This window comes from Oxyura jamaicensis, chromosome 21 (assembly GCF_011077185.1).
Source record: "Oxyura jamaicensis isolate SHBP4307 breed ruddy duck chromosome 21, BPBGC_Ojam_1.0, whole genome shotgun sequence".
In the NCBI taxonomy this organism is placed as follows: domain Eukaryota; kingdom Metazoa; phylum Chordata; class Aves; order Anseriformes; family Anatidae; genus Oxyura; species Oxyura jamaicensis.
Genome location: NC_048913.1, coordinates 6,384,850 through 6,410,790, shown reverse-complemented (window position 1 = coordinate 6,410,790; position 25,941 = coordinate 6,384,850). Strand labels below are relative to the sequence as shown.

Genomic DNA, 25,941 nt, shown 5'->3' with positions numbered 1-25,941 from the left:
CCCCCCCTGTATGGGCAGGGTCCTGTTCCCCTGTACAGTGTGGGGATGAAGTCAGTCTGAGCCTCCTGTATGGCCAGTGTCCTGGTCCCTCTGTGTGAGGATGAAGTCAGCCGGAGCCTCCCTCTGTGGGAACGGTCCTGGCCCCCTGTGTGGTGTGGTGCTGGGGTCAGTCTGATTCTCCTGTGTGGGCTCAGTCCTGGCCCCCTGTGTGGGGCTGGGGTCAGCCCAAGCCTCCCTGTGTGGGAAGGGTCCTGGTCCCCTGCGTGGTGTGGGCTTGGATCCTGGCCCTCTGTGTGGGGCTGGGGTCAGCCCGAGCCGCCCTTTATGGGCTCAGTCCTGGCCCCCTGTGTGGTTTGAGGCTGGGGTCAGTCCGATTCTCCAATGTGGGAAGGGTCCTGGCCCCCTGTGTGGTTTGAGGCTGGGGTCAGCCTGATTCTCCTGTGTGGGAAGGATCCTGGACCCCTCTGTGGTGTGGGCTTGGATCCTGGCCCTCTGTGTGGGGCTGGGGTCAGCCCGAGCCTCCCTGCATGGTGTTAGTGCCAGTCTCCTGTGGTGTGGGGCTGGGGTCAGGGCCTGCCTCAGCACACGGTGTGGGGGCCAGCCCCATGGGGTAGGACTGGCAGCAGGCCCTGTCCTGCAGCGTTTTGTCGGCCCCAGCCCTGTGCCATGATATGGGGCTGGGGCCAGGCCCTGCCGTGCTGCGCGAGGCAGGGTCCCTCAGTCGGGCGAGCCCTTCTCCCAGGACCTGGGGAGCAGCTGCTGGAGCTGCTGACATCTCCCAAGGCTTGAGAGACCAAAATGAGGCAAGTTTTCACAGCTTTGGGATCGTTTCTTTTATCCTGGAGCTGCTGAGCCTCCACAGGCCACGACTGGAAGGTTTCTCCCCACAGGCAGGGAGGTGCAGAGCCCTCAGGGAACTGAGGCTCAGGGAAGAGCAGGGGCTGTGACGTTTGCAGGGGAACTACAGCTCTTTCTGCCCCTGAAACGGAAATGTGAGGAAAAAAAACAAGGTTGTAGCGTGAGTCAGTGAATTTTCTAACGTTGGCCCGTTAACGACAGGAGACCTGGCCCTTCTCACAGCCCTCTGTGATTTTTTCCTTCCACATAAATCCAGGAAAGTCCTTCTCATCCCTTTCTACCCTGCAGCCTCTCCGTGTCACCAAAGCCTCCTCTGGACACCGAGCGGAGGGGCCAGGAGACCCGTGCTGTGCTCCTGGTGTGAGAAACCAAGTTGTGTTTTTGCAGTAGAGAATGATTTTTCTTTATTCCAAGGTAGCTGTGTAGTCATAATAAGGAGAAACACTAAGTAGATAAGTGGACAGGAGAAGGCCTCGCTGTTCCAAAAAAAGGTAGAAGCTTGACAAAAAGAGGATGAGCAGGGTGAGAACAGTAAAACCAAGATCACAAGTTCTCAAAACATAAGAAAGGAGAAATGAAAGGCTTGAAAAAAGGAAAAAAATGTACATAGATGGTACAGAGGAGCGTCGAGTAGCTTGTGAACCTGTAGTACTCAGCCAGTGAGGAAATGGGGAGGTGACCAGGTGTTGGGGAATAGGGAATAAAAGGTTATGATTTGTTTACTAAAACACGCTCCTGATTGACAGGAGCAATCGCGAATAGAATAGCTTCACAGAAGATCCTGTCTGAAGACAATTATTTGAGATTTTTCTCACACTGGTGTGTGAGAGGCCCTCGGGTGGGCCACGCAGCTCGCCTGGTAACGTAAATAAACCTGCCTCGGCTACATTTGTTGGTATTAATCTGTTGTTTTTTTTTTCCCCCCAACTTATGTTCTTTTCTTCGGCAGAGCCAGAAGCCATAGTAAGCAAACATTAAGCAGGCAGCCGGCTACGTGGCTGATTTATTTGTCTGATCAGAACCGTAAATTCTCCAGCTTCGGGGCTGAAGTCAGCCTCCGGGGAAGGGAGAAGATTCGGCTGGGGTCTGCTTGCAGGGTTGGTGGATTTTCCTCTGAAAACAGGTCCTAGGTGGGGCCGAGGTGGTTCTCGGTCTGGTCAGCCATCCTACAAGAAGGACTTGTGCTGGAAAACCTCAGCCCTGCTGCACGTCCCCTCCCTGGGGAGCCGCACAGCCCCGTCCCCGGTGCCTCGGTTTCCCCTTGACCGTTTTCCCTGTTTTTCAGCACCAGCCTCCCAGTGTGGTGCTGGTGTCCGGCACGAGCACATCCTGCTGGAACGCCCTCGCTTGTGAGGCGGCCCCATGAGTGTCCCTCGTGCCCCACGGCAACGAGCAGGGGGAGAGGAGCCCCGTGCTGGGGCTGCAGGCTGGGTGGGGGGGCTCTGATTTCCCCCAGAAGGGAAGCAGGCGAGCAAGGTGCCGTTTCCCTTCCCGGTGGGCTCCCGTGCTCGTCCTCCATCCCTTCCCCGTGCCCCCCGGGAGCAGGAGGGGGCCGCGGGAGGGAGGCGGCGCGGGCGGCGGTGTGCGTGGAGGGCGATTGTCATGGTTACCTTCCCCGACAGACACAAAGGGCTCCAGCTCACCATGGGCACCCACCGGGCTCCGCCAAGGCTGCGTCCACCCGGCCACGCGCCGGGGGCAGCCGGCGAGCCGGGAACGAGCCTCGGCGTGCTGACACGTGTGTGTCCACCTAGGTAAGCCCTGTCCCCATCCGTACCCAACCGAGCCCCAGGGGGTGGCAGGGAGAGAAAGGGTCTGGGTGTTGTTTTTCTTGGGGGGGGGGGGGGGGCACCGAGGTGGCCGCTGTGCGGCTCCCCCCACCCCGAGCCCTGGCGCGCCGTCTCTCCCTCCCGTGCTCGCTCTCCCTCCTCATCTCCTGTCTCTCTCCGTGCCTTTCAGAGACAAAAGCAGGGCTGAAGCAGTGCCGGCCGCCTCCGAGAGCCCTCCGGCCGCCTTCCTGGCCCCCCCAGCCCAGCTGCAGGAGCTTGCAGGAGCAGGGGGGGAGAAGTTGCTCCAGCCCCCCCCCACCCCCCCAGCCACCCACCCACCCCCTCTCTCGAGGAAAGGTAAGGAAAAGAAAGCAGACGATGCTCTCCACTTCTTTCTGCACCTTTTTGGCAGGCCGGGCTGGCTGGGGGGGGGTTGGTTTGGGGCGGGGGTGCGGGCTGCTGCTTCGCCAGGCGGTGCACAATCCCGGCACAAAGCCGCTCTGTCGACAGATCCCTGTCACAATATTTTTTTTTCCGCAGGCAACAAGCCCACACTTGGCAAAGCTGCTGCTTCCCTGCCTCGTCCCTTTCTCGGCTGGTTGGGGGAGCCCCTGACCGTGTGTCCCCCCCCAACTCCCCTGGCACCCCAAAACGAGGCCCCCCCCCCCCCCCCCGTCGATGGGGCTGTCCTCTTGCTGCAGGCAGGGGGCAAGGGAAAGGGGCTGGATGGTGGCGATGCAGTGCTGGGGGCGGCAGTCTCCTCTCCTGGGCAGGAGGAGGGAGATGACACACTGCTTTGGGGGGATAGAGGGGACCGAGCCCACCCCAGAGACCTCGGTGTGTTGGGGGGGGGGGGGCTCTGCTCCCCCCACGTGAAGGCTGGCAGCAGCAGGGGCTGGTGTGTGCACTCAGCTGGGCAGCTCTGTGCTGGGACGAGGAGGAGGATGGAGCAGGGTCACTCCTTGGCTGTGTCAGCATCCCCTGCCCGGTGCTGGCAGCCTGTCCCCGTGGCTCCCCTTCTGCCTCGGCCGGCTTTGTCAGAAAGGAGCAGGGGGGCTTGAAAAGTTTCCTCGCAGGCGAGGTGTGATGGTAACACCCCAGATTTGCCCTGCCACTCCCCCCCCCTTGCCCCTGCTGCCTGGAGGGGTAACAACCCCTGCTTTTGGAGGTGCTCCCAGAGCTGGGATGCGAGTGGCAGCTCCAGGAACCCGAATCCAGCCCCAGAACCTGGGGCGAGAGCTACGGCCCCGCCCCTGCTAGGGGCACAATCCGCACCCCCTGAAATCCGTCCCTGGGGAGGTGAGGACAGCCTCGGGGTGCCCTTTGGGGCCACACCAGCCTCTCCCATGGGGGCAGAAATCTGCTCCAGCTGGGAGCAGAGGCGCAGGGGGGCAGCAGCAGCAGCAGTTCTGCTGTTTTTTCAGGCCAGGAAGGGAACCGAGCACTTGTGTTTTGGGGCTGGAGAGGGCAGGGCGATGTCCAGAGCTGGGAAAGGCTCCCGCAACGCACAGCACCGCTCGCGTTCTCGGGGCGCATCCTGGAAGCAATCACGGTCCTCCCGCAAGCTTCGGCCCTGAGCCTGATACCACTGCTATTTAGATCCCAAAAAGCTCAGGAAGGTTTGGTTATTTTGGCTCTGCGGGCAGGTGGGGTGTTGCTTTCCCAGTGTGGCTGCCGGGAACCTTCCCCAGGTGCTGCTGGGGTTCCCACACCGCAGCTCTGGGGCCGAGCTGCGGTGCAACAGGCGCTCCCGTGCACGTCTCCGCAAAGCGCGCCGGCTGTACCCCGCCTGGCGAGCCACTGGATGTCAGTGTTGATTGATACAAACGAAGCTGAAGGAATATCTGTTTTTTTTTTTTTTTTTCCACCCTGTTGCACAACAACAGGCACCCTCCGAGCGAGGTGGGTCTAGGTGGGACCTGGTGGTGAAGTTGCCGGGGTGCGAGCGGAACTGCTCCCAGAACCCTGCTTCCAAAACCCCAGCTGAGAGCTCGGCACCGAGGCTCGCTGGTCCCTGTGTGGCCGTGGTACCGGCGTGAGATGTCTGCGGGGAATTGCCAGGAGGGTTCCTTCTCCCCGGCAGATAACGTGGGGTGGGATGGGGAGAAGCAAGGAGGAGGAAAACTCGGGGGTTTGTTGCTGCACGGAATGAAAGCACAGCTTGTCGCTGGCTTTCCAGCCAGCTGGGGCCGAGGGGACGTTGTCTGCGTGGTGATGAGAGCAACACTGAGGATGGGGTGAGAGCGAGATCCCCCAGGGGACAGCTGGCCTGTGCTTGGCTCGAGTGGCTGCGTTCTCGCCTCTCCCCGCTCCCTCCTCATCCTCAGTCACCTTTTGGACACGGGGGCCGTGCCGTGGGTTTTATCCCAGCAGCCACAGGCAGCTCCAGGTCTGCTCTGGGTGCTGGGGACCCTGTGGTCCCTTTCAGGGTGGTGGCACTGCCGGGACCCCGGTGCTCTTTGGGATTCAGGCTACCTGCATGCAGCAGTCACAGCTTTCTTTTCTCCTAACTGAATAAAAACACACGTAGATGAGCATTTTTCTGCCTCTGCCTTTAGTACACCTGCTCCAGAGGCAGGATTTTTGGTGGCACCAAAGCGCTTGGGGGCACAGATAGCACCCGAGGAGCTCTCTGAGCTTCACGCCCTGCTTCCAGCCACGTAACTGCCCTTTACCCGAGCTTAAAACCCAGCTTCCAGCCTGCCCGTGGCGATCACACCCGTGCTGTGCAGCAGAGCCCCGCTCCCTCCGCACGTCACAGCCACCGTCCTCCGACGTCGGCGCAGCAGCAGCAGCAGCGCCGGCCCCGTGCGTGGCGCACCGAATTCGGCCGAGCTCCGAGCTCATTACCGGCACAGCTCCCTCCCCTGCGGCCAAGGAAAGATCATTTGCAAAGCAAGGGGAAAATAAAGCCTGAGCGTGGCCAGCCGAGTGACGACTGACGTCCAAAGCCCTGTGCTGCTGCTCCCCTGGCGGGCAGGATTACGGGCACGGCTGCTTTTGCTGATGCAGCCAGCGCAGGGCGGCCGCGCCGATCTGTCCTGCTGAGGCCGGGCCAGCGGCTGTGATGCTGCAGCAAGCGGCGTCCGAGGCCGGGAGGATGCGGGGATGCTCCGCAGGGCCAGCAGCAATTGCTGGGGAGCGAGGGTGCTGCCAGCTGGGAGCTTGGGGTGGGCTCCCTGGGGGGCACGGGGGGTGCGCCGGGGGTCCCCGTGCCCGCTCCCTCCTCTCCCTGCTGCGTGCTGCAGGCACTGAATGGTGTCAGTTCCTCCAGCCCTGTGCTGGGGCAGGGAAAGGGGCTCGGCAAGGCAAGCCAGAGCTCCCCGGAGCCCTCCCCATCCCTTGGGGGCACTTTTGGGGCAGGGCTCGGGCTCACCTGGGGCCGGAGCTGGCCCTGGGGGAGAGGAGCTGGCACGGAGGAAAGCTGCTGGGCAAGGGCTGCAGTGTGCTTGGCAGGAGCGGCCGCTTTGCAGCCGAATGTCTCTGCCGTGCCAGGATGAGTCACGCTGTGCAGGAGACGGGGAAGGTGTCCCCTGGGGGGACGAGGAGAGGCCACAGCTACCCCCTTGTGCCCCCCACTCCAGCAGTAGCTGGGGGCTGGCGAGGCGTGCCGCTTGCCGCCGCGATGTCCTGCCGCTGCCTGGGTGTCTCCCCTCGGTGTCTTACGGGGTCTCACCTCCGTCCCCACCTCTGCCAGCAGGGCCATCACCCCGGGACTTGTCCCACGGGGATCTGTCCTGCCCTCTGTCCTGCTCACAGTGCCTCGAGTACCCCAGGAGCCGGCAGCGAGAGCGGGGCTGCTGCAGGGAGCGAGCGAGGAAAGCCTCGGGCACAGAAGGGCCGCCGAAGACGCCAGGAGGTGGTGGGGACGTGCGGGTCCCCCGGGGCTCCTCCTTGCGTCCCCCAGCTCGCCACCGGGCGCCCCGTGACCGCCGGGGGAGATGCCGGGGCTGATCAACCGCAGCAGCCGGCGCCCGCTGCCGCTCACCGCCTCCGAGGTGACCTCGTGCGTCAGCGGCTACGCCTGCGGGACGACGGCCTCGCTCACCTACCGCAACCCGGAGGCGCAGCCGTGCGAAGGCAAGTTTCCGCGCTGGGTTTGGGAGCACGCTGCTTCGGGAGCTGCCTCCCCTTGGTCGTGTCCTCGGCGGTTGTGAACACGAGGTTACACGGGTCTAAGGGGTGCGCTTTCAGCAGCAAGGGCGCGCTGCTGGCTCACCTTGGTGCCCACCGGGACCCCCAGGGCCTTTTCGGCCAGCCCATTTCCCAGCCCGTCCTGGTGCCCGGGGTTTTTCCTCTGTTCCTTCCCCTGCTGAACCCCGTGAGGCTCTCACCAGCCCCATTTCTCCCCCCGTTGAGGTGGAGGGGGCAGCAGCCTGCCCCTCTGCCACCACTGCCCCTGCGAAAAACCCACGTGGGGAGCACAGAGCGGGGGGAAGCAGCCCCCTGCCGTGGGTCTGGGCGAGGGCTTGCCGGGCTAAAACCCCGCTGGCCGGCAGGGCTCTTCGTCTTCCCCCTGGACGAGCACACGACCGTGGTTGGGTTCGAGGCGGCGGTGTCCCGGCGCGCCGTCACCGTGCAGATCAAGGACAAGGCCAAGATCGACGCCGCCTATTTCGACGGCTGCGGCCTCCCCGACGGGCGAGCTCACGACAGGAGCGGTGAGAAGGTTTTGGGGGGGGGGGAGCACGGGGAAGGAAAGATGGAAAAAGCGTTGAAAAGATGAGGCGCTGGGGCTCGTGTCCGTATGGTGTCTGCCAAAAGGGACGGTCCCGTCCCTCTTGGAAAGCGCTGTTGGTGCCGGACAGGCAAAAAGGCGATGCAAAGGGCCGTGGGATGGGATCTCTAGGGGAATCTCTGCAGTAATTTTCCTTCAAGTGTGTGGCCCAGGGCTGGGGTGGTGGTGGAGGCCTGCAGAGGAGCACTTTCTGTGGCTGACACCGTGTCCCGTGGCGTGGCCACCTCTGCAGGAAGGATTGTGATGGACGAGGACTTGGAGAGGATTGCTTTTGTGGCTAGCCTGGGCACAATTCCTCCCCTGGAAAGCATCTCCGTCTTCATCAGCACCTCCTCGGAGCTGCAGACGCTGCCCAGCGGGGCCGTGAGGGTCCTCCTGCCAGCCGTGTGTGTCCCCAGGGTGCCACAGCCCAGCTCGGAGAGCACCGGCACCCTTCCTGGCCACCAGCTCCGGACGTACGAAGCCACGGGATGGGACTGGGGAGCAGGGTGGGGAGACGGGAGACAGCACCCCAGAGCAGATGGGCTGCAGATGTGCAGTCCCTGGGGACGCAGCACACGTGGCCAGCATTAACCGGGGCTCGTCTCACCCGCAGAGCCAAGCCCTGCTGCGGATCGGGGAGCCCGGAGCAGGGCAGCAGCTTCTGCCTGGCCCAGCTGCTGGAGAGCGAGGCCACCAACCCCTCCGAGTACGAGTTCAGCTTCCACCTGGAGATCCGGGGGCCGTGCTTGCTGGCAGGTAGGGCGTGCTGCGGGGCTCTCCTCGCCTCTGGGCAAAGCCTACCCTCATCATCTTCCTCCGCTCCCCTCCGTGTGGGGTCCTCCCCAACCACCCCGCGGTTCCCCCGGGCAGGAGTCGAGAGCCCCACGCACAAGATCCGTGCGGACGCCGACCCCTCGGCTCGCTCGGCGAGGAGCATCGTCATCACGCTGGCCGACAAGCACACCTTCGACAGGCCCGTGGAGATCCTGATCCACCCCAGCGGTAGGTGGGCTCTGCTTTCCCTCCGCTGCCGCGGCCCCTTCCTCGAGCCCTGTCCCGTAGCGCCGGTGTCGGGGCCAGGGGCTCTCCGTGAGCTAATCCCGGAGCCTCTCGGGGCTGCCCCTGTACCTTTGCGGTTGTGGGTGTCTGTATTTCTTGCCAAGCTGACGTTTAGCTCAAGTGGTTCTGCATTTCCAGAGCCCCACATGCCTCACGTCTTAATGGAAGAAGGCGATATGACGCCGGCGGAGTACGAACGACACCTGAAGGGGAAGAACGATTTCATTAAAGGCACCAAGAAGGACCCCAGCGCCGAGAAAAAGGTGAGAAGCACGAGCTGCCGAGCCTCAGCACGGGCTTTCCTTGCCACTGGAGCTGCGCAAGAAAACGCTTGCTTTGCTTGCTTGCATCACGCCGGTCCAATAACTGCAGCATCCCCCCTCGGAGAGGGCTTGGTGTGGAGGAAGAGGGGAAAATTCTGCGGTGCTTCTGATAAACCGAGTGTGGAAGACGCTCTGAGATGGTTATTGTGTGTGTAATTAGCGCTATTCTAGCACAGCGTAATTAGGTAGGTGCATTATTATAGCATTAAGGGTATTATTGCAGTGACATAGAATAAAATATTCTTTTAATTGCTCGGTAAATGTTTACCCTTTCTGGATAGCTGTCAGAAAGACAGAAGCGATCGGGCTCGGAACAATGAGCTAAACGGGAGACAAAGGTAGCAGAAACTTCTCTTTGTTCTGTTGACGAGCAAATGGAGAAATGTCTGCTCTGGGATTTCTGCCTCATCTTCTGGCAGCTCTGACGCGCCGAGTGACAGCTCCGCACCCCGAGCTGCTGCACGGGCGTGCCGGGGCTGAGCGGAGAGGAGGGGACCGGGGAAACTGTCCGAATTTAGGGGGTAGGGGTCTCCCCCAGCCCTCGTTTCCCTGAGAGACGCATCGCCCGCCTGCCCTGCTCCCTTCCCCTGGGCTTTCTCTCGCAGCACGGCGCAGGGATGAGGACGGCGCTCGCTCTGCGCGGCGGGCGCCTCCTCTAATTGCCTCGGCTGTGCGGCAGGTGGAACGAAACGGAACTCCCACGCTCCGGCTCGGATGGCTCCCTAATTACTTCTGTGTCTTTAGCACGTCAGATTGGTTTTTCGGGGGGGGGGGGGGGGGGATCATTCGGGGTACGTTCCCCGGCAGGCTCCCCCCCTCTGTGCCCCAGGCTCCCTCCTCCTGGAAAAAAAAGCCTTCCTCCCTAAACGCCTCGGGGTAGATTTCGGGTGAGATCCGACGCTACTCAGCGGGTGCCACCCGGCACCTCTTGCCTCCAGTGAGGTAGCCCAGAAATTTCGGCAGTAAATGGTCGTTGATTTCCATCCCTCGGGTAGTTCTGGGGAAGCCTCGGGTGCCCCTAATCTGGCAGGATGGTGGGGACGAGCGCACGTTGGCATCACGCTCGGCTGGCAGGATCTGATCGGTCCCCGTCACACGGGGATTTTGTGTCCTGGATCCCCCAGGAGCATCCCAGGGAGCTCTGTGCTTGGTCCGGGGGCACAGCTCAGCGCCTGGGCAGGGTCCCAGCAGGGTTCCCAGCCTGAAATTGGACGGACATTTATGCTGGGAAAGATCCCGAAGAAAATAATGTTGAGCGCAGGAAAAGGGGAACGGAGCGCACCCTTCCAGCTCCCGGTGGCCGGTTCATTCGTTTCCCGAAGCTCGAGAGGGAAATGCAGGAGAAAAGCAGCCCTTTGGGGTCTGGTTTCTTCCTCGTGAAATTGGCAAGAACCGTCAGCCTCTGAAAGCAAGGAAAAAGGCAAAAAAAAAGAGGCAAGGAAAAACCTGCGGGGCCGGGGCAGCTCGCTGCACGGCCTCCTGTGGAGCCGGGGGAGCAGGTTGAGGCGCGACGGAGCCACCTGGAAACCACGGTGGGTGGCAGAGCCAGCTCGAGAGGGTTTGTCCTGGTTTAATTTTATCGCGTCTCCAGCGGAGATCGATCCTTGAAATAAAAGCAGACACAAAGCAGAAAGCCACCAGAGCTCTGCGCGGCGCGGAGACGTGCGGCGTGCGGGCTCCTACTGAAATGCTGCCCTGAGCGACGGGTCGGGCTCTCTGAAGGGCTTCGCTTCCTACCAAGGGACGCGGTGGAAGGGAACGGGCGGGAGCAGCAGCGGGGCGGAGGTGGCAGGAAGGAAGCGAAGCGGCCGCCGCGGCGTGCTGAGCGCCGGGTCCTGCGCTTTGTCGTCGAGTGGCCGCGCACAAAGCCCCGGGTAGCCCTGCGCCGCGTGTCGCGCCAAGTGGTGCTAACGAACCGCGTTACCCGAGGGAAATGATGACGATTAATAATTGGCTTGGCGAGGTTTTTTTTCGTCACCAGGGCCAGAGCGAGCATCTCCGTCCGTAGGCACGCTGTGAACGCCCCTCCAGGTGGAACGGGGCGGCAGGATGCTGCCCCCGGTGCCTTCCCTCTCCTTCTTCCCTGCAGACAGAAATCATCAGGAGGCGCCTGAACAAGGACATCCCCCACCACCCTGTGGTCATGCTGAACTTCTGCCCGGACCTGCGGACGGCCCGGGCGGACCTCCGCAAAGCCCCCGGCGAGTTTATCTTCCTGGTCGACCGCAGCAGGAGCATGAGCGGCGTGAGCATCGACCGCGTCAAGGTACCGCGCGGGACGGGACGCGCCTGCGCCGTCTCAGAGAGGGTTGTCAACGCCGATGAGCCTTCATTAAGAGGGGACGGGGGAGGGTAATTCTACACTGTGGCTTTCGTCGTCGTGACCGTGCTGCTCGTTAGGTACCTGCAGTGGCGCTGACAAGCCCCCTCGCTGCCCCTGCTCCTCTCCTTCCCATCCGTGCACCGAACACAAACAGATTTCCCTCTCCCTCGTGCTGGTTTCCCACCTCCTGTGATCCTTCTCCATCTCTCCCCGGGCCTGGGGCCTGGTCGCTGCCTCAGTGGGAAACCTCTGGAGAAGAACAAAGGATGCTTCGGGGTTTTGCTGGCCAGCAGGCGTGTCGCTGATGGGCAGTGCACCTGGAGAAGTCACTGGAGCACGAGGCACCCCTTTCTCAAACACCGCTTACCTCCTGCGGGCTGGTGGAGGGTTGTGAGCAGTGTGCTGAGTGCTCTGGGTAAAAAAAGAGCCACAGAAAGGCTTTACCGTGGTGTTCTGGGGGTCTGAAGTTCCCCTGGAGCCACCACACCGGATTCCCTTGCCCGTAGCCAGCCAACAGCAGCCTCCCCGTGGCTGCTGGGTGGTTGCACTGGGCTGAGTCCCACGGAGGGGAGCGGGGGCACCGCGCCTCGTCCAGCGGCTGCAGGACCATCCCGGCAACCATCTCCCACCCCTGGGACCCGGCTCGGCTCTGTGCCACTGCTCATGGGATCTAGAGAGGTTCCTACACTAGTATCTGTTTAATTATCCTCAGCCCCTAACGAGCGTTGGGGGCAGGCTGGTGTCCGCCAGCTGGCACGTCTCGGGGAGCAGCTCTGGCAAAAGCTCTTGGAAAGTTCCCCTTGATTTTCGGGGCCAGCCGAGCCCCGATACCTTAAAACATCGCATCCTCCTGAGCAGGCGCAGGGGCAGGCTTCCCCTTGGGGCTTCGATTGCAGCCAGGGGGTGTCCCCCTCACGGGCGACTGACGGGTTTGGGGCACAAAAGTGCCCCCCCCCAAAAAAAGTGTCCCCAGTGCCACCGTGTCCCCACCTCCGGCAGCAGCTCTGCCCGCAGCGGGTGGCGGGGAGCATCTCGAAGCCATCTCCCTCCCCATCCGCCTCTCGTTTCCATGGGAACTTGCCGAGGATGGCAAAAAGGAGCAAAAAGGAGCGTGCGGTGCCATCGCAGGCAGCGGGGAGCCCGAGGGGGGCTGCAGGGGGGTCCTCTGGGAAGCCCTGCCTGTGCCCTGGCCCGGCGTTATCTCCGCGGTGGCTTTGCTGGTGCCGCACAGGGTCCCCCCCCCCTTCTCTTCACCACATTTCAGAGCCTGGGAATCAGGAGGTGTTTCTGCTCCGGGCCAGGCTTCTGCTTTCTGGCTCGCCGCGTGGCCTGGCTGCGGGTCTCAGGTCCGTCCCCTGGGGATACGGGGACGCTGCAGGGACCTCGTCCAGGTCAGCCGAAATGACGGGGGTGGAAGGTTCACGGCGTCCCCTTCCGCGTGGGGCAGCATGGCCAGGCTCTTCTGGGGCTGGAGAAGAGGTGGTGCTTGTGTCAGCAGCGGCCAGGCTGGCAAAATAACTGGGAATTGACTTCTCCGGAGGCAAACATCTCTCCGTATTGAGCTGCGGTATTGATAGCGGGTGCAGCGGGATCAGGATCAATATTTACCACAAGAAGCAATACATCCTTCTGCTCGCTCAAGCAGAAGGCAGGCTTTGGTAGCCCACTTTGGGAAGTGCTTCCACGGAAATATTTAGAAATCTGCTTTTGTTGTTGTTTTTTATTATTTTTGTGTTTGTTTTTTGTTTTTGTTTTTTAATCCTTGCAACGAGTTCCAAGGCGGGGATGTCAGCACTGAGATTTGCAGGAGCCAGCACCCCCGGAGCCTGCCGGGAAGCGGCGATATAAATACATCCTCGTAGGTTTGAGCTAACAGCTTGCTGTAAAGTCCTCGGGAGCCTGCTAAAGGGCAGCAGCCCCGCTCACATACGTTGCCTCGCGGCTCTGCCGCGTGGCTGCGTCTCGGTGGGGCCAGCCCGGACCCCCTGGCCGAGAGGAGGCTGCCCTCGCCTGCCGTGACCTTGGCAGCTCCTCTCCGAGGGCTGGCTCGGGGCTTTCTGCTGCCCTCGGCAGAAGTCTGCCTTTATCAGCACAGAAACAGCGAGCGCGGAGGCGCTCCCAGCGCTGCCAGCACTTTGCTTTCGGATTGTCCTCCCTCTTCTGCGGCGCTGAGCGCTGGGGCTGCCCTGCAGAGCTCCCGGGGGAGCTCCGTCCACAGCCACCTTTGAGACCGTGCTGGTGGCCCCTTACGTAAAAGCCCAGGAATGGGCGAGTTGGGTAACAGCTTCTGGCGGAGACGAGTGCTCGAAGCAGCCCTTCCCTGTCATTCCAGTCGGTGCCAGCTAGGAGAGAGCTGGGGCTGGGGGAGGCTTTTCCCTTTGTGTCGCTTCGGGCTTTGTTCCCGCAGGTTTGGGCACGGCGATGCGCTGCGTCGCAGCTCATCCAGCGGCTCGGTGCCGCGGTGCTGCACCCCAAGCACGGCTTCCGTCAGTTAAAAAACAAAAAAGCAAAAGAGATTTTGCTCCGCTCTTCAAAACCTCCCCCTTCCCCTCGCTGCTTTGGGACCCAGATATCATCAGGGAGCTTGTGAAAGAGCGGAGTCGCCTTTCTCAGTGCAGGGAATCACGTGCAAGGAGCTGTTTTCGCATCAAATGCAGGTGGGAGAAGGGCGTGAGCAAAGGCAGGACGGAAAGAGCCGTGGTGTGCCTGACCCCTCTGCTTTTGCTCCCCCCTCCCAGGACGCCCTCTTGGTCCTCCTCAAGAGCCTGATGCCCGCGTGCCTCTTCAACATCGTTGGCTTCGGCTCCACTTTCAAGACGCTGTTCCCTGCCAGCAGGAGCTACTGCGAGGTGGGTGCCGGGCTGGCCGAGGTGCTGGAGGGCGCTGGCCTCTCAAGGCTGCTGGCTCTGCTGCTCCTTTGGCAGGAGAGCCTGGCCGTCGCCTGCGAGAGCATCAGGAGGATCCGGGCTGACATGGGGGGCACCAACATCTTGTCACCCCTGAAGTGGGTGGTGCGGCAGCCGATCCCCAGGGGCCACCCCCGGCTGCTCTTCCTGCTGACGGACGGGGCCGTGGGCGACACGGGGAAGGTCCTCGAGGTGCTGAGGAACCACTCCTCCTCCACCAGGTACGGGGCTCGCCGCCACGCGGGCAAAAAGCCCGGCGCGGGCAGGGTGGGCTGCTCCTCCAGCGCAGGGGGCCGCGGGTCTCCGGCGCACAGATATCCCCGCGGCAGAAATAGAGGCAGGAGGAGCGGGCTGCTGCGAGCCACGGGAGAACCTCAAAAGGTTTGGAACAGATCCCAGAAGTTCAGATGCTTTCTAAACAATCAAAAGCGGGATAATTGGGCTGACGACTTCACAGGCTCTCGTCGGATGCTTCCTGCTAGGAGAGATTGACACACGAACAATCTTTCCTTGCTGCCTTTTTTTTTTTTTTTCTAAAGCACATCTGGGTCCAGACCCAGCTGCTTCCAGGATGGGGCTGCACAGGATTGAATAGGCTGAAATGGAGCGCTGGGAGAAGCAGCAAATTTGCTCCTAGCCCGTTCCCCAGCCCTGACGGTCTGGTTTCTCCTCCGTCTCCTGAAGGGAGATGAAGCATGAGAAAAATGCGAGGAAAGCCTCGCTCCTCTGCAATCCCTCAGAGCTCAGGGCTGGTCAGGGAAGCGGCTCTGCCCTTTTTCTTTCCTACGTGGAGGGATTATCAGGGGTACAGGACTACCCACCCCTCGCTCCTGGAGGTGTGCCAGTGCTGGAGCTTGGGCTTGGGCGGCCCTGGAGGGCACCGCACAGCGCGCGTCCGAGTCGTGCCCGGCCTCCGGAGGAGATCAGAGCCCCGTGTAAGAGGGTGCGAATCTCCGTAAGACCTGCAGCCATCTGGGGATTAAAACCTCCAGAAGAAAAGCCCCTGCTGCAGACGCAGACTGCTGCCGAAGGTGTTTTCATCCCCGTGCTGCGCCCTGCCTGTCCTGAGCCCCCAGGCTCCCCCCGTGCCCCCCACACCCTGCTGCCTACCCGGGGGGTTTTGCCTGAAAACCAACCCCGACTCGCTGAGCGGGGAGCACCCTCCTGGCTGGTTCCCCTTTCCTTGAGAAAACGTTAGTTTTAATTGTGAGCAGAGATAATTACTAGCTCTTCGATGCTGCTGACCACAGGCGCTCGGCGGGGAGAAGGGCTGACTGGGCGGCTTGCCCAGGAGGCAGGGAGTTGGTGGGGGGGATCCTGCACCCGAGGGTCGCAGGCGAAAACCTTTGAGCAGAGAGGCCGGCAGGGAAATTGGGAACCTCTCGACGTGCCTGACGCTCTCCGTCCCCGTGCAGGTGCTACAGCTTCGGCATCGGGCCCAACGCCTGCAGGAGGCTGGTGCAGGGGCTGGCCGCCGTGTCCAGGGGCACCGCCGAGTTCCTGGCCGAGGGCGAGCGGCTGCAGCCCAAGGTACGGCCGCCCTCCAAGCTGCGGGGAGGTGGGGAGGGCAGGGCCAGCGGCGTGCCCCCCGGGGCCACCCCATCGCTCTCCGACGCTGCCACACACGCGCGCAGCGAGGGGGAGGCAGCGGCTCAGCAGCCGGTCCCGCTCCCTCTCCCGGTGCTGCCTTCGCGACTCCCACTCGGCAGCAGGTGGGTGAGCGGGAGGGGATGAAAGAGCGGCTTCATCTCCGGCTGTCGGAGGGAGTGGGAGCGTGTTTACCCCGCGCGGGGAAGGGGAGAGGCGATAGCCTCAATGCGGCAGCTCCGGCTTCAAAGGTAGCTGCTGTCGCAGGCGCGGGCAAGGGCAGGAGAGCCGGCATCAAAGCAGCCAATTAGTTTTGAAGTCAGGCTCGGCCCTCGCGCTGCTCAGGCAAGAAGTACCCGGGGTTGGAGGGAGGGGAACGCGCGGCGATGGCTTTGCCCATTAAGCCAGCTTGAAAGCAAACGAGGGAGCTTCATTTCCACTCTCCCCGTGAAGACCGGGGGCCGGTGACTCAGCTGTGCCGTAAGAACGGCCCTTTGTGGGCTCTGTCCCCCGGGAAAAGCACGGCGTCGTCTGCCGAGTGACCAGACCCCAAGGGAATCGGGTCTTAAGCTCCTAAGCATCTCTAAAAAGCTGCCCTCTGCGTCCTTGATCTCGAAAGGGCCTCAGCAGCCCACCCCTCTGCAGGAACCTGTAGCACACGGAACAGCATCGGCATTCCTGGTGGAAATTAAAACCAAGAGCAGTGAAGAGAGGTGGTTTGTTTTTTTTTTGTAGTTTTTTTTTTTTTTTGTAGGTTTTTTTTGTTGTTGTTTGTTATTAGAGCTATTAATAAAGAGCTTTGCGGGCTCTGCAGCTCGGTGCCTTCAGCAGTCTGAGGCGTCAATTAATAATAGCTGTACGAACCCCAGCCTGGTGCGTCTCCCAGAGCCTGGCAACAAGTGGGAGCACCAGGGGACGGTTCGGATGCTCTGCCTGGAAATCTGGCTCTAACCCCTCCCGGTGTGCAGGGAAACGCCGGTGGGCTCCCTGCCTGGGCTGCCCGTGAGACGTTCGCAGGGCTGAGATGTTCCCAGGGTCCTGGGGCAGGACATGAGGGTGGCCAGGGGCTCAGCAGTGCCTGTTGGAGACCCCCGCGCCTTTCGGGGTGCTCTGCAGAGGCACGGGAGGGTCAGCAGCAGGACCACCGCCACGGCACGCGCAACCCTTGCTGTTCTCTCCTTCCCCAGATGATCAGGTCGCTGAAGAAGGCGATGGCGCCGGTCCTGAGCGACGTGTCCGTGGAGTGGGTCTTTCCCGAAAGCACCGAGGTCTTGGTCTCCCCGCTCAGCACCAGCTGCCTCTTCCCCGGTGACCGCCTGGTCGGGTACGGCGTGGTCTGCGACACCTCGCTGTGCCTCTCCACCCCCCGATCGGTGAGTCTGCCCGCGAGCCGGGAGCTTTATTTTTATTTTTTATTTTTTTCCCCTTTTTTTCCCCTTGCAAACCTGCAGCCGTGACTGCTCGTGGCTCGCCGGCTGGGAAGGGAAGCAGCGGAGGAGCCACCGGGGAGCCCGACGGGTGGCCAAGGGGATGGAGAGACGGGCGAAAAGGGCACCGGGGTGCAAACCCACCCGAGGGCTGCAGCCCTGGGACCTGCTTCTCCGCTCTCCCCAGGACAAGAGGCGGCGGTACAGCATGATGCGCTCCCAGGAGTCAAGCAGCTCCGTTTTCTTGCACTCCCAAGAAGAGGGAGCCAGCGCAGAGAGCTGGAGCTACCCGGAGGGGTGCTGCCCAGCCGAGCGCGCCCCGGATCAGCTGGCGGTGGGCAGGGATCCCGGCGGAGAATCGGACACAGACACCGGTCAGGTTTCGGGCTGCGCAAACGTGGGGGTGATGCCCCCCGTCTTCCTAACCAGCTTTCCTCTCTGCTCTGCCACTTTCCTCCCCTGACAGCTGAGCTCTGCAAAGCGTCAGAGGGGTTTGCAGGAGCAGTGACGGATCTCCCGAGGCTCGAGCGAGTCTGTTCGGTTTGGATGTTTTACCCAAACGTGTCAGGCCATCGAGGGAAGCCCTGGAGAGCTTCCCTTCCCCAGAGGTTTTCAGAGCAGCTCCAGCTTTGGCCACGTGTAATTATTTTCAGGCTGCCCGAGCCGCCTGCGGTGTGCAGGGAAGGAGGCTGGAGCAGGTCGGTAGCCCAGCCAGGCCACGCGAAACAGCCGCTTCTTGCAGCACGCCCCAAAGTTGGACTTCAAGGGGAAGAGAAGGGGAAACATGGCCCCAAAGCCCTGCTCGGGGCCGTGTTTCCGTGCTGCAAGGGAAACCTCCGCCACTCGCGGGGCGTTCTTTGCTGGTAATCAGAGAAGAGCTGTGCTGTGCATCCTCTCAACCTTGTCAAAAATAATGAGAAACCGTGCATTTCCAAATGAAATCCTACTCTCGCTCTGACAGGAAAATGTCTGCGCTAATGAAATTTCATTAGCGAGCCCTTTGTCTTCTCCAAGGAGATTTGGGTAAACGCAGACAGGTTTTTGTTGGGGTTTTTCTTTTTTTTTTCTTTTTTTTTTTTTTTTTTTTTTTGGCTGAAAACCTCTCAGACGAAACCTCCCAGCCTGCTCCCCTGGCATCCCCCGGGGGGGACTGGAGTGCTCTCCTTTCCTTCTGCGGTTTTGTCGCTTCCCTTCCGACCGAGCAGGGCCGTGCGCGTGTCCCTGGTCCCCAGGGGAACCGGAGCCCATCCTCTCTTCCCTCCGTGCAGGAACGGATGCCAAGGCGTCCTCCAGGAGACGGGCGTACAGTGCCAGCCAGGTGGCCAACCACGAGCCCCTCCGGAAGGAGCCCACGGCCAGCGATCCGGGCAGCGCCCTGCTGCGGAATCCCCTGCGCAAAGCCCACCTGCAGGACCTGCAGCAGCTCAGCCCCGAGCCGTGCCCGGTGGATTTCCAGGTGGGTGCCCCTGGTGAGGTTCCACGTGCAGCTGGGGCCAGCCTGCGGCACCGGGGACGTCTCAGGCGTGGAAGGGAAGGAGCCTGGGTCACGCCAGCCCTGATGGGTGCACTTTGTGCCACGGCGTGCAGAAACAAGGACGGGATCCTGCTCCCTGCTTCCGTTTGCCGAGCGCCTCTCCTTTTCCTCCTTTGCTTTGCTGCTCGCCTCACCCCCAAGCTTCTCCCTGCCCATCTGTACTTTGCCCACGCGATACAAACTCCGGCTGGGGCGCATCCGTGCCCCGCAGGGTCCCAAGGGTCGGTCCCAGAGCAGATTCCCCTGCTTCCCCTGGAAGCCGCAGCCCCTGCGGAGCTTTGGGCAGGGACCCGGACACGTCTGCATCCAGCAGCGGGTGAAAGGCGGCAGCTTCAGACAACTTCAGGCTGCTCTGTGGAAGGCTGGGGCCGGGTTTTCTCCCCTCCTCAGCATCGCCGCAGTGCTCAGCTCCGAAATCGGGGCCGGGAGGATGTGCAGCAGCTGCTGCCGCCACACTTTTGTTCCCATGGAAACACGGAGAGGGATGGCTGGGCTTCCACCCGGCTTCAGCTGGTGCTGGGGCGCAGGGGGTCTGCGGGGGGACGAAGGGGACGAAGGGGACAAAGGGTCCCTGCTCCACGGGGAGGAACCAAGCCTCTACCCTCTAGCTGAAAAGCACCTCGTGGAAGGCAAGCGCTGCTGGTTCTGGGGGTGGCCTCAACCTCCCTCGCCTCGCCAAGGCCCAGCCCAGCACCGGGCCCATGCGCGAGAGGTAGAAAGGACCGGAGGGCAGTCAGCGCTTAACGGCGTGCGTCCTGCTCCTAATTAATTGCAGCCTGGTTTCGCTGCCCCTCGGGCTCCCAGGGCTCCCAGCAACTCTCCCAACTCCAGGGCCGGCTGCCAGGGCTTGACATTTTTGGGGCTGTGAACGCGAGCCCTCGGCTCGTCCCCACGAGCACTGAGCTGGGGTGGCAAGGTCAGGGCTGGCGGCGGGCAGCGCAAAGCCCCGGCTCCTCGGCTGGGAGGAGAGCCCAGGTGTTGAATGGGAAGGGGCTTCTTGGCTTGGCAGCAGCTCCCTCCTCTCCTGGTGAGCCTCTCCTGCTTCGGGTCACCCCCTCCAGCCTTCTGCCTCCTGTTTTTGCAGGTGGGTTAATCACAGGCTCGGTGCTGCTGGAGGCTGGGTTCCCGCCTGCCATCCGCGCAGGATCTGGCGCTGCAGATGCCCCTGGGGGGGGGGGGGGGGGAGATTCGTGTCTCCTGAAAGTGGAGAAACGGCCTCGTTAAAAATGAAATAAAATCCCTGCTCCCCATCCCTTGCGCCCCCATCCCCCCTCCTTCCGTTACCAAGCAACTGGTGCTTGATCTTTCTGCCTCTCTTCTTTCCTTTGGCTCCCGAGCAAAGTCATTAAAATGCCTGGAGGGCTGAAACCCCAATTTCACCTCCCGCACGTCTGGGGAAAGAGCCCCTGGGGCTTCGGGCGCCTTCAGGGATGCTCTGCAGATGCGTCCCAGTGGGCAAAGCTTGCCGTGTTTGCACTTCCCAGCCCTTCGCCGCCAGCCTGCGCTCCCCCACCACCAGGATCCGCGGCGCGGGTGCCCGCCGGCCGTCCCTGCTGCACGGGAGCTGCGTGTCCTCCTGCCCGCGCCCCGAATCCTTGCCAGCACCCGAGGCTGCTCCCGGACGGGGCTTGGGGCTGCTGGATGCCAGCGGCAGCCTGAGGTCCTCATCCGACAGCCGAAGCCCCGTGGAGCCGGGTAAGGGGGCAGAGGGGGCCCGGCCACCCGCACCGAAATTTTGGTGGCGTGGCATTGCCCGTGAGAAAGCTGGGCTGAAAATTAGGAAGGGTTAATTACGGTTTCTGGGGGACAGGGGGGAACTGGGTGGTTAATGCCGTGGTTGTCCCCATCTCTGCAGAAGGCGCCCAGCATCCGTCCTTCGCGTTCGAGACGGAGACCTCCTCCGACTGGGAGCCCCAGGACTGGGATTTCGGCGCCGCCCGGGGCTCCCCGTGCTCGCCCCGTGCCACCTGCAAGGCGGTGGTGAAGGGGCTGCGGGGCAGCGAGCCCCTGCAGTGGGAGGTCGCCTTCGACATCCGCCCGCTCCTCCGAGAGCGGGGCAGCCGGGAGGAGGGCACCGAGGACCTGTGGAGCGAGACCTTCCACCACCTGGCAGCCAAGTCCGTCATCCGGGACTTGGAGCAGCTCGCTGAGAGGGAGTGTGAAATCGAGCACGGTAATTAACGCCCAGTAATTAAAGCCCTGTGTCCGGCTGGCTTGCTTGACGCTTCGTCTGGCTCTCGGGTTTAGGCGAGGCGGTGACGGGAGATGTTGAGTGCCTCACCTAGCTGCCCCTACATCTGCCGTGTCCTTTTCTCCCGCTGCACGTCGGCACGCTCCCTGCTCCGGCTCCTCTCCTCCACGCGTGGGCTGGAGGTGGTTTTGGAGCAGTTAGTCGCTGGGGGGTTGGCATCGAACTCGGAGGGTCCGGCAGCAGCCAGGTGTCGCCGCCCTGAGCTGCACGCCGCGCATCTTCTCAAGCTTCTGCTCCGCGAAATAATACCTGTGCGTCTTAAAGCAGGGGAGAAGCAGCATGAGGCAGCGCTCCGAGGGATGCCCTCGCTGCTGGGCTCGGAGCACAGGGGCGGAGGTGGGTCGGGGAGCTGGGTCCGGGGCACGGTGCTGACCTTGGGCATCTCTCCCACGGCAGGGTCGGGCCGGCGGTACCAGCTCAACGCTGTCCACACCAGCAAGGCCTGCAACGTCATCAGCAAGTACACGGCGTTCGTGCCGGTGGAGCTGAGCACCAGCACCTACCTGCCCCCCTGCGTCGCCTACGCCCGCGCGGGTAATGCAGGGCTGCAGCCAGAGGGTCCAGCCCCAGCTCGGGGTGCCCAGAGGTGCCCGAGCTCACCTGTCCGTGGGTTTTGTGGTTCCAAGTCCCTCGCTCACGCTGACAATTCCCTTCTCTCGTGCCAAGGGCAAGCGGCCAGGCAAGGCAGCCCGAGGAGCCTCAGCTCGGGGCACCGGAGGCACCGCGGCTTTTCTGCGGCGCGTCCCCTGTCACCCTGCGGCCAGGACGGAGATGATGGATTTCATGGCACGGGTAAGGCTCCTTGGTTGGTTTATTTTTGTCTCCTTCCTCTTAGTGGCGTAGTCCATTAAGTTGGGTTTTTTATTCATTTATTTTTTTAAGGAGCATTTTCTCTGGTCTTTTTTCTTCTGCCTTCTTCTTTCACTACGGTGCTCGGAGGAGATGCAGCTTCCCATGGCTGCCAGGCATAAAATCTACCCTCCAAGCCTTGGAGATGGCATTTCCAACACCATAGCCTGCTGCCGTCACAGGCAGGGCCTCCCCCCCCCCGAAAAAAAAAAAGCCCAGGCATTTGCTCTGGACAATTAATCGTGCATCTGCCTGGAATCCGTCTCCTTAAACAAGGCAAAAGCTGCGATTTACCCTGAAACTCCCCGACCGCAGGCAGCGCCTGCTGACCGTGCTCGGGAGTTAATTGGCAGCCGCGGCGCAGAGAGCACGAGGGATGAAGCGGGGCGTAATTAGAGGCGAGGGGATGCGAGGCACTTGCCTGTCACCAAATCCTCTGCTAATGAAGACAAGCTGGGCTGGGACCGCGTCAGGCATTGCCAGGGCTGCGGCTGAATTCAAATTGCCTCCACGTTCAGGGGCTTGCGTGGCGGGGAGGTGAGGGGTGCTGGCAGCCGAGGCAGGCAGAGGCAGCCCGTGGCAGCCTCCTCCTGCCCCCGCAGCGGGGAGGAGGTGGGCAGGAGGGGTTGGTGATTTGGGGTGGGTGATGCTGACGCCGTAAATCCCTTGCAGATGCGGACGAGGCCGGGCCGTCGCCCTGCAGCACCCCGCCGTCCTCGGGCTGCCGTCCCCCAGAAGGTAGGGGAAGGTGCTCGCGCCTTTTCCCAGGGTGTGGGTGCCCAAAGGTTGGGGTCCTCCTGTAGCGTGTGCAGGCAAAGGGAGAGGCAGGATTTTGGCGGAGCCTCAGCAGCCCAGCGAGGCAACGTGATGGATTTTGCTCCCTGAGCTCTGACGTTTGCTCTCCTGCTGCACTCGCCTGACTCCTGCCTTTGTGTTTCTTCCCAGCGCCGTTCCAGAGCCTGGCTGCCTCTTCTGCACATTCCCCAAAACCCATCGAGAGCCTCTTTGCCGCGAGGTAGGGCCCAGCTCCACCTCTCCCTGCTGCAGGTCCCGAGGGTCCGGCACAGAAACGCACAGAGGGGCGAGCAGCGAACGTGCTGCTGGTGGCTGGGGACCGGGGAGGTGGGCACTGTGGGGGGGGGGTGGACACGGGCAGGTGACGGCCACCCCCCTGTCCTCCCGCAGGCTGACCCTCCACAAAACCAGGCTGCTGACTCGAGCTGCCAAAGGTTTCATGAGCAAATCCCCGGGCAGAACGAGCGAAGCCAGCTCAGAGAGCGACAGCGAGAGCATCGACTACCTTCCTCTGGTGAGCAGCTCCCGGCTCCAGCCGTGGCTGTGCGGGTGCTGGGGAGGGCTGGGGACCCCCGGCTCATCCCGGCGGGCTCTGGCTGTCTGACAGAGATGGGAGCTGCTCTGTCCCCAGCAGAGGTTGGTATCTCAGAGCTCTGTGTGCCCACCGCTCCTTGCAGGCGTCACTGCAGCTGGCCTGCGGTGCCTTCCTCCTGAACTCGGCCTTCTGCGAGGCGCTCGGCATCCCCATGGAGAAGCTGAAGCGCACGTCGCCTTTCTCCTGCCACCGCCTGGCGCTCAGCCCCTCGAGCTCCGGCAGCGCCAGGAAGGCCGTGCCCGGCGGGGAGCACCCAAACCTCGGGCAGGACGGGCAGCTCCTGGTCCCCGACGGCACCCGCGGAGCCGTCAGCCCCACCGAGGACCCGGCCGGCCGCCCCCGCCACTTCTCGGGGAGCGCCGTGGAGAGCGTCTCCAAAGCCCTGCGAGCCGAGAGCGAGCTCTCCCCGCCGGCCATCACCGTCCGCCGCTTCTCCTCCCCGGAGCAGCACGGCCCCGAGGTCCAGGCGCTGCTGGCTGACATCGAGCTGAGGCGGCAGACGGAGCCCGAGGGGATGCTGTGGGCCACGGCCGTGGCGCTGGCCTGGCTGGAGCACAGCTCGGCGTCCTACTTCGTCGAGTGGGAGCTGGTGGCAGCCAAGGCCAGCCTGTGGCTGCAGGAGCAGCGCTTCCCGCACGGCTGCAGCCTGGCCGCGGTGAAGGCGGCGGCCCAGCAGCTCTTTGTCTTGCTCAGGCACTGGGAGGAGAACCTGGAGTTCAACCTGCTGTGCTACAACCCCAGCAGCGTGTGAGGGGCCGGGGGGAGGACAAGAAGAGAGGCTTTGGGCAGCGGGACGGGGACCCGTCCTCAGGGGAGCAGCCGACGCTGTGCCTTAGGAGCTGAAGGTGCAGAGCGCGGCCCCCCCTCGGCACCCGGCGCCGAGCAGGAATGCCCTGCGTGAAAACAGCAAAAGGAAATTTAATTCCCTGCTCAAACGCCAAAACTTCCCATCCTCCGTTCCACACGGGAGCCTGCTGTGTCCTCCTGGGGGGGCTCTGCCCCCCCCAGCCACGAGCGACACCTCCCTGTCTCCGCTCCTTTCCTTCCCTGCCGCTGAGAGCACGTTTTCCAGCCCAAAGCTCACTTGTTACTAGAAGTCGGTGGCCTCCCCAACTTCCGTGCAGCTTCCAGGCGTTATTATTTATTTATTTACTTATTTCCCTTTAGCTTTCCGCTGGGGAAAGGCCCTGGTTCTGTTTCGGCTGCGCTGGTTTTGTCTGGGGGGGGGAGGTTTGGGCTTGGCAAAACCGAAGGAAACGCAGCTGAATGACGGGCACGCGGGTTTTGGCTCCTCCGCCGAGCAGGGATGGGTAGGAAGGGGAGTGTGAGAGGAAGAGATGAAAACTGCAGCTGGAGAGTGTTGGGAAACAGCGGGAAAATGTGGAAATATTGGCAAGGCTGTTCCCTTCGAGACAAAGCTTCTCCTCTTTTAAACCTCCCCGCGGATGAAAGCCTCCTCTCGGCTGCCCAGCGGAACGCCGGGAGCCAGGAGGGGCTTTGCAGGAATCCTTTTGCTTTCTCTGACCGGAGCTGGTGGAGACGGGGATCTTCACGGCTCCCGTTAGCGGTGGGGCTGTTGCCAATCCCAAAGCAACGAGTCCCAGCTCCGGTCCGATTCTTGCTCCAAAAAAGCATCAGGGAGAGCTGCCACTGGGCTGTTTTGGTGCCAAACAGCCTGGTTTGCGGCATGATGTAGCTCGTGAGCAAAACCTACCTCTTGTTCCCTGCCCGCTCCCACCCCTCTGCTCCCCAGGACTTCCCCAGCAGGGTTTATCCCCGGGCACAGCATCCCAAGCCCTGCCTGCCTCACCGCTTGCTGGCTTCCCGGCCTCCTGCGTCTCCCCAAAGACCCAGAATCCCTCCTGGAGGCTGCCTCAGCGCTCTGCTCACCCGCAGCCACCGGCAAAACGAGCTTCTGCCCCAACACGGGGGCTGCTGGAGCCAACAGCTCCCCCGGGCCGGGTTCGGGCTCAGCCCCCCCCCTGCGTCCTTTTTTTGGGGACAGGGGCCGAAAGGGGCCGGTGCTGCTCTCACCGCTGCCCTCGCTTCTCCAGCATCCCACAAAGAGCCTCTCGGTGCAGGAGGATGCTCCAGGATGGTCCACGCCGGAGCACCAAGGCGTCAGCGGGTGAGCATCCTTCGGCGCCTTGCCTTTCCCCCCTCGGTGTGCAGCAGCCTCGCCGTGTCGCAGCAGGTTCCTGGTGTCCGCGTGTGTCCGTCCGGGGGGGTCCCCGAGCGTCCCTGCTCCGTGTCACCTCGTCGGGGTCCCCAGCTCTGCCGGGGGCTCCTCGTGTTCTCCGTCGCAGCCGTGTCGTTGTCCCGGTAAATCGGAGCCCGCTTGATTTGTCCGCCGTGGGTACGCTGTTTCGGGGTCTCTGTCCGCAGTGTGGTGTGAGTTGTGTAGGAAAAAATACAAACAGATAAGCAAAAAAACACAAAAATCCACCTCCTGGCTCTGTGCCTCAATTACAACCGGGGGTTCAGAGGGGAAGGAGCCACCGAGCTTGCAGCAGGCCATGAAAAAAGGATGGCAAAAGCCACCTTATCGCCATCGTCCCACCCTGACCGAGCTGGTGGCCACCACCACGTGCTGGAAAAGCGCCCGCCCGCCGTGCTCTGGGTTCATCGCCTGCCTTCGTTTGGCTAATTGGGCTGCTAACGAGAGCAGGGGGGTGCCGAGGTCTCCCCAGCGTGGTGCCGGGTCCCTGTGGCCGCAGCCCCTGCCGCGTCCCCCCCTTGTCCCGGGGGCTTTGCCCTGGTTCAGCCGCGGTCCTCAGCCTGGGTGCCACGGTGCTGTCGCCAAGGTGACCGCGAGCGCCTCATTAGGAGAAATTCGTTTGGTTGCCGTTGTCAGTCGGGGCTTAATAAATAAACTCCTTCCGTGCCGTGGAAATAAATATCGGCCTGCAGCTTCTGCACGGCGAGAGAACGGCTCCCGCTCCCCG

The 25,941-nt window shown here is 62.5% G+C and overlaps 1 protein-coding gene across 1 annotated transcript; it reads left to right on the top strand.

Annotated features, from left to right (window-relative positions):
• The first annotated feature begins 5,965 nt into the window (after nt 1-5,965).
• On the top strand, nt 5,966-24,238 carry VWA5B1 (von Willebrand factor A domain containing 5B1). The gene is made up of 21 exons (XM_035344830.1): nt 5,966-6,707; nt 7,127-7,288; nt 7,598-7,820; nt 7,961-8,103; nt 8,218-8,349; nt 8,545-8,669; nt 10,819-10,995; nt 13,791-13,901; nt 13,977-14,179; nt 15,374-15,488; nt 16,733-16,918; nt 17,160-17,346; nt 18,241-18,428; nt 19,991-20,201; nt 20,362-20,679; nt 21,154-21,291; nt 21,424-21,549; nt 22,279-22,344; nt 22,552-22,621; nt 22,792-22,915; nt 23,079-24,238. The coding sequence occupies exons 1-21, from the start codon at nt 6,569-6,571 to the stop codon at nt 23,745-23,747; spliced, it is 3,813 nt and encodes a 1,270-aa protein (XP_035200721.1). The 5' UTR covers nt 5,966-6,568; the 3' UTR covers nt 23,748-24,238.
• The last annotated feature ends 1,703 nt before the right edge of the window (nt 24,239-25,941 follow it).

Bases quoted from the DNA above. Each gene is read 5' to 3' on its own strand.
- VWA5B1 (XM_035344830.1), top strand. From the start codon at position 6,569: ATGCCGGGGCTGATCAACCGCAGCAGCCGGCGCCCGCTGCCGCTCACC. The intron at 16,919-17,159 runs GTGAGTCTGCCC...CGCTCTCCCCAG, and splicing joins GCCTCTCCACCCCCCGATCG to GACAAGAGGCGGCGGTACAG. The intron at 18,429-19,990 runs GTGGGTGCCCCT...TGCACTTCCCAG, and splicing joins CGTGCCCGGTGGATTTCCAG to CCCTTCGCCGCCAGCCTGCG.